General features: G+C 43.8%; 1 protein-coding gene across 1 annotated transcript in view; it reads left to right on the forward strand.

Moving 5' to 3' along the window:
• Positions 1-4,051: 4,051 nt before the first annotated feature.
• Positions 4,052-6,546, forward strand: part of ubash3bb (ubiquitin associated and SH3 domain containing Bb) — a 46,018-nt gene continuing 43,523 nt past the window's right edge. The window contains exon 1 of the mRNA XM_057839162.1: positions 4,052-4,278. Coding sequence (XP_057695145.1) covers positions 4,151-4,278 — 128 coding nt within the window. The 5' untranslated portion in view covers positions 4,052-4,150. The remainder of the gene's footprint in view (positions 4,279-6,546) is intronic.

The following is a 6,546-nucleotide window of genomic DNA, read 5'->3' on the forward strand; positions in this document are numbered from 1 at the left end:
TTATCTGATCCATCCATGTCGAGTAGCAATTTTAGGGCCCTCACCAAGAAGAAGAAGAACAAGAACAAAGTGAGCGATGACTTGAGACCTCCCATAGGGAGATCTAATAAACAAGCGGGAGTGAGCCATAGAACACTACAGGCTGAAGGCAGTGTGCGCATATCCTCTACTGGCTAACTCCTAACCTACAGGAGCCAATAAGTCCGTGGACTGGGCCACATAACCATTTTTGAACAGAAATGTATTAGTCTACAGGTTTTCACGACCATATCCCGATGACAATCACAAAGGTCTGACATTTATTAGTTCAAGCAGAGCAAAATAATACATATTCACAGTACAAGATTCATTAGTTCAAGCAGAGTAAAATAAAACATATGCACAATACAATATTTATTAGATCAATAAGGGTAAAATAATACATACTGTATTCACGGTAAAAGAAAGTCGTTTCCGTGTCCATCGATTGGTAAGAAAAAACTGTTTGTACGAGTGACGTGTGGGCGTCAGGGAGGACATTTCACGCTGGGCGGCTATTTTTCGGCACAACACCGGCGCCCGAGATCCCGGAAATCTAGCATATTGTGTGCTTGACGTCACAACAAGGAAACAACCGGCTCAGTGCTTAGTACTGAATGGCGGCGATGATGGCGGACAATTTTGTTTCTAGTTGCAGCGACAAATCCAATGTAACGAACGTTCTTCTAATGGTGACGAGGAGAGTTATGAACCTTTCTTTGGTGTTTTGGGTTATCAATTTGAGCCCAAACGAAAGCCAATGCAGCCTAATGAAAGGATCATTGAGGGGAGCAATCACACTGATGAAACACCGGCAACAGATCGTGTGGCAAACACCGAAAGGTTTGTTTTCCATTTCTTTTTGTGAAGCTGATACACCGTGACCGCAAAATAATGTCCATCCATCCATCCATTATCTTCCGCTTGCTCCGGGGTCGGGTCGCGGGGGCAGCAGCTTTAACAGGGAAGCCCAGACTTCCCTCTCCCCAGCCACTTCAACCAGCTCCTCTGGCGGGATCCCATGGCGTTCCCAGGCCAGCCGAGAGACATAGTCTCTCCAGCATGTCCTGGGTCGTCCCCGGGGCCTCCCGTCGGTGGGACATGCCCGGAACACCTCTCCGGAGAGGCGTGCAGGAGGCATCCGAACCAGATGCCCGAACCACCTCAGCTGGCTCCTCTCAACGCGGAGGAGTAGAGGCTCAACGCTGAGTCCCTCCCGGATGACCGAGCCTCTCACCCTATCTCTAAGGGAGAGCTCGGACACCCTGCGAAGGAAACTCATCTCGGCCGCTTGTTTCCGGGATCTTGTTCTTTCGGTCACGACCCACAGCTCGTGACCATAGGTGAGAGTAGGAACGTAGATCGACTGGTAAATCGAGAGCTTTGCCTTTCAGCTCAGCTCCTTCTTCACCACTACGGACCGGTGCAGCGTCTGCAGTAATGCGGACGCTCCACCTGTCGATCTCTCGCTCCCTCCTACCCTCACTCGTGAACAAGACCCCAAGATACGTGAACTCCTCCACTTGGGGCAGGTTTTCATCCCCGACCCGGAGAGGGCACTCCACCCTTTTCCGACTGAGGACCATGGTCTCGGATTTGGAGGTGCTGATCTTCATCCCAACCGCTTCACACTCGGCTGCGAACCGTTCCAATGAGAGTTGGAGGTCACGGCTTGATGAAGCCAACAGCACCACATCATCTGCAAAAAGCAGAGATTCAATGCTGAGGTCCCCAAACCGGAACCCCTCAACGCTTCGGCTGCGCCTAGAAATTCTGTCCATAAAAGTTATGAACAGAATCGGTGACAAAGGGCAGCCTTGGCGGAGTCCAACCCTCACTGGGAACGAATTCCACTTACTGCCGGCAATGCGGACCAAACTCTGACACCGGTCGTACAAGGAACGAACAGCCCGTACCAAGGGGCTCGGTACCCCGTACTCCCGGAGCACCCCCCACAGGATTCCCCGAGGCACACGGTCGAACGCCTTCTCCAGATCCACAAAACACATGTAGACTGGTTGGGCGAACTCCCATGCACCCTTGAGGACCCTCAAGGATAAAGTAATGTATAGAATAATTATCATTTATTGTGCTATCATAGGTTTTCGCTCTGCCAACAGACACAAATATGAATGGGATTAGAGGATTTGTTCTATATATTTTACGAGCGATAATTTATACATGGGTCCAGTCATATATCCAATGTGTGATATGTTTTTTATTATAAAAGAGTACTCACTCTGGCCATTTTGAGCTTGGCTGCTCCGCCCCTTTGGTTAGCCTGGGGTGGTGGGGTGGTCTCATCAGAGCCAGTCACCATCCTCTTTCTTGATATGTCGGGACATTTAGGTGGCTGCGCGTGTATGGTGGGCACCGCATCTGCTTTCAGCAGCAATTTCTTAGCAAAACCTGATTTCATTTGTCCATAGTTCGAATAGCTTTCAGGTGTAACATGCACACCACACAAATCCGTGCCGGAGGCTGGGTCTGCAAAATTAGCCCTCTTACCATGGACGAACTTTACTTATTGTCTGCGTAGTCCAGCTCTTTTTCTCGCGTTCGGGAACTCATGGGTACTACATTACGACAAATGGCTATTTGTACACCACTTAACATGACAGGTTTGAACCATTTTAGCGATTTTTTTGATAAAACACGAACGCAACTCTCGTCGATAAACAACGATGGCACCTGCCTCGACCTTTTGTTTCCTTGTTGTGACGTCTCCTCCGCCCCATTCGGCTGTTTTCGGAATGCTCTCGGAAATGTTCGTAATTTTCGATCTTTTTTGAATAATTGCTCATGAATGTGATTTATTTTTTTGTCAACTTTATTAATATTTGTTATTTTGCCACATAACGGTTCTATTGATATCTCACAGCTCCTTAGTATTATCATTCCCTTTAAACATTTTTTTTTTGGTTTGATTATCATTTAAAATATTGGGGGAAATGCAACAGTAACAAAAAAAAAACTACTATTAAGCGATGGTTATGAGGTAGAAATCCGTGACTTATTTACAGACACCATTTTTATCTAAAAATGACAGAAATTGAAGAATTAATATAATTACTTCTTTTCATGGCTGGGTTGAAACAAAAGCGGTTGCATGACGTCTGTAAACGGGGGACTCCGGGGTAAAATGGACAAATTAAAAATAGTTCAGGGGCTTAATGCGCCATGAATCTCCTATGGCAGCTTATATAGACATATTGTTCGATCAAACACAACAGTTCTTTCGGCTTAAAATGCAGCAGTTTATTTGAAAGGATGCTCAAATTGACCCCACCAACTTTCACGCAACCTTATTTGCATTACATAAAGAGTTCAGTTATATAGGTAATTTAGATTGTCTTTCCATTCTTTGTAATGATAGAATATACCTTACCATTATTAAGTGAATTATTTTCATCATATTCAGACTTACATTTATCACTTTTCACTTGCTGAATGTGCCAGTCCACCCCCACTGTAAATCATGTAATAAGATGTCAATTTTGTTCAAGTGGGGGGAAACACCTCTAATTTTGCTACTGAAAGTTCAACCTGCAAAACTACTGCGGTCAGGCCAGCCTCCACAAGGAACAATGAAGTCAAGCTAGCCGTCCCTTATTTGGATCATTGTTTACATTATGTGCATTATGGTAATATCGTCCCTACCAATGTGGAGACCAAACCTACGCCCTAACGCTTGTAAAAATATGATCAAGTACTAGTTCATGCGTCGAAAACTGTTCATTTGCCCTCCTAAAGTCAAGTAGTTGAATGAAATTCTGTTGTTTTTGTCTGAATTATGGTCAAATGTTTTCCCCAAACTATATTTTGAAGTTTCCCATAAGTAAACCTTCAATTTAGTGAATTCTTGCTTATTTTTTCACTCGCATTAATTCGGGTTAATTCCCATGGATGGTTTCCAAATTTCAAAATCTCGAATTTTTTTATCCGTGCACCGTGTGTGTGCGCACGCGTGCGCGCTCTATGGTAAGCACGTCTCATTTGCTGCTTCCTCCAGGGCGGAGCAGTAGCTGCTCTGTCTGGGTTGTAATTCTTCATTGATTTGGAGTTGCGGACCCAAGGACTTGTCGGGCTCTTGTGCGTGTCTTGGGACTCCCTTGGGGGGATCCACCGGATCATGGCAGCCAGAGAGGACCTCTACAGTAAAATCCTTCCACGGAGACTCCGGCAGAACCGCTCGGGGTCTGTGAAATGCGGCTCCAACCTGGATGTGCTGTTGTCAATGGGCTTCCCGCGGCCAAGGGCGTAAGTGTCCGGTGTGGACTGCTGCATGCATGTCACAAGACGCACGGGGGGCTGACGTGGATTTGGCCGATGTGTGGGATGACTAAGCGGGGAAGTTCGAGTGCTTAGAAGTGGACGGTCGGCGGCTCGGTACTACCTACGATATCTTATGTAGGAATACTAATAATAACATCATAAAGTTTGAGCCTACTCATGATGCTTTACATACTGCGCTCAAAAATATCAGGAAAGTCCAGACTGCTCAAACTCAATGGGATGATACTGCACTGTATTCGGTACTGGATGACATATTAGCATCCCACAATTTCGTTTTTTTTTATTCCGTACTTGCACAGGCAGTTTGCCGCGTCGAAATGAAAATTTCAACGGTCGTTTAATTAACCCGTACTTACTCCATGTCAACTAAAACTTTTACCTCCTCTCTAGTTTATGATTCATTGCAGATACAGTATTTAAAACTACCCATTTCGAAATAAGAATAGAAAAATCTCAAATAAATGGAGAAAATAATCAAGATAGGGCAATATAAAAGAAAGAAATTGTGGTCACGTTTTTGGACAGGTCTTCCTGCTGTAATCGAAATAGAACTGTAATATGTGATGCAGTATCTCTGTCAGCTGTGGCCAGTGAGTGTGTGTGGTGGGAGAAGTTTTTTTTTTTTTTTTTTTTTTGTGGAAACATTAAGCATAAAGTTGTCAATCAGTACCCGTTGTTGCTATTCCTGGCTTTTCGTGGGTGAATGAACATGAGATAATGAGTCAGTGGTGACTGTGTGTCTGCAAACAACAGTGATGGAATGAGTGTTCAACAGTTGTCTGTTAAGTAATCCGTCACCCTATGATTCTGTTTAGACACCACATAGTAAAACATCTGGAATATACAATCCTAAAGTTTAGGGGTTGTTGCACAGGTTGATGCAGGGGTTACCTGCATACCTATGGCTCGCGAGCCAGATCTTGCTCTTATGACGACATCTGGCTCGCAGACAAATCTTTAATTGTTAAAAAAAACCTACATTATACTCCTTTGCGCATTGCGCGAAACGGCGACGGTCACCGGTCATGTTTACATGCCACCAGTAGAAGACCGAATCTAACAAAATGGCATGCTCAAAGTTGACCAAGAGAAGAAAAGTGGACAACGAAAATCGCTGTTTCAATGAGGAGTGGACTGACAATAATGCATCCATTTTACCAACTGCAAGTACCAAACCTATGTGCTTAATATGCTTAAAGACAGTTGCTCTGATAAAAAGTGAAAATGTGAAACGCCATTATTTTAAACAGCACACCTCTTTTGAAGATAAGTTTCCTCCTAAATTAGAATTGAGAGGGCAAGAAATTAACAGTTTGAAGCAGTCCTATCAAGAGTCAAGCAAGGTTATTGTTAAATCTATGACACAACAACAAATTGCAACAGAGTGCTCACTCAGAGTGTTGTGGTTGTTGGCCAAACATAAGAAGCCGTTCTCTGATGGAGAAATAGTAAAGGAGTGTATGACTGAAGTGATGGCAGCAATGTCCGAAGGGAAAAATCAAACAACTCTCACTCTCATATTCACCAACCACAAGACGCACTAAAGTACTGGTTAATGATGTGAGTAAACAGGTTTGTGAACCCCAAATGCCATGTCTCTCATTGAGCAGTGTTTTACAGTTAAAGTTACTGTCAATAATTGTTATGTTTGCACCTTAATGACAGAGCTTGTTATTGACGTTCTGTACATGTGAACATGTACTGTACTACTTGCACGTTTTTTCTTTTTTGTCTAGCAGTGTTTTACAGTTACAAAATGTACTGTGAAGTTATTGTTTGCACCTTAATGACAGATCTAGTCAATCATTTAGTCTACATGTGTAAACATTTTACTTGCATGTTTTTTTAAAATTATTATTTTAAGTCAAGAAAATGTTTTGTTAATTTATTTTTATTTAATCTTAATGTGCATTGTATTTTTGTTTGGTCAGAAGAAAACCAACTTTACCACCTTCGACCTGCCTTGTACTTGACCGACATTAATAAATGGCCCCATGCTTGTATGAAAAAAATAGTTGTGGACCTTCAAAATTTTAAAATGCTCTCCAAAATCATAGCTAATCAGAAACAAGCGATGACGCACGGGCAGAGGGCGGTGCTTGCCACAGTCGCTTGCCGCTGCAGTCGCATCACGCCCCCTGTGTTGGCTTTCAGCTCATCGGTGAGGAATTTTGCATTTTGCCATAGCATATCGCCTCCCGTGTGTTGAGCCCGTGTCGGACTTATTCCCCC

This window comes from Corythoichthys intestinalis, chromosome 6, assembly GCF_030265065.1.
Source record: "Corythoichthys intestinalis isolate RoL2023-P3 chromosome 6, ASM3026506v1, whole genome shotgun sequence".
Classification (NCBI taxonomy): domain Eukaryota; kingdom Metazoa; phylum Chordata; class Actinopteri; order Syngnathiformes; family Syngnathidae; genus Corythoichthys; species Corythoichthys intestinalis.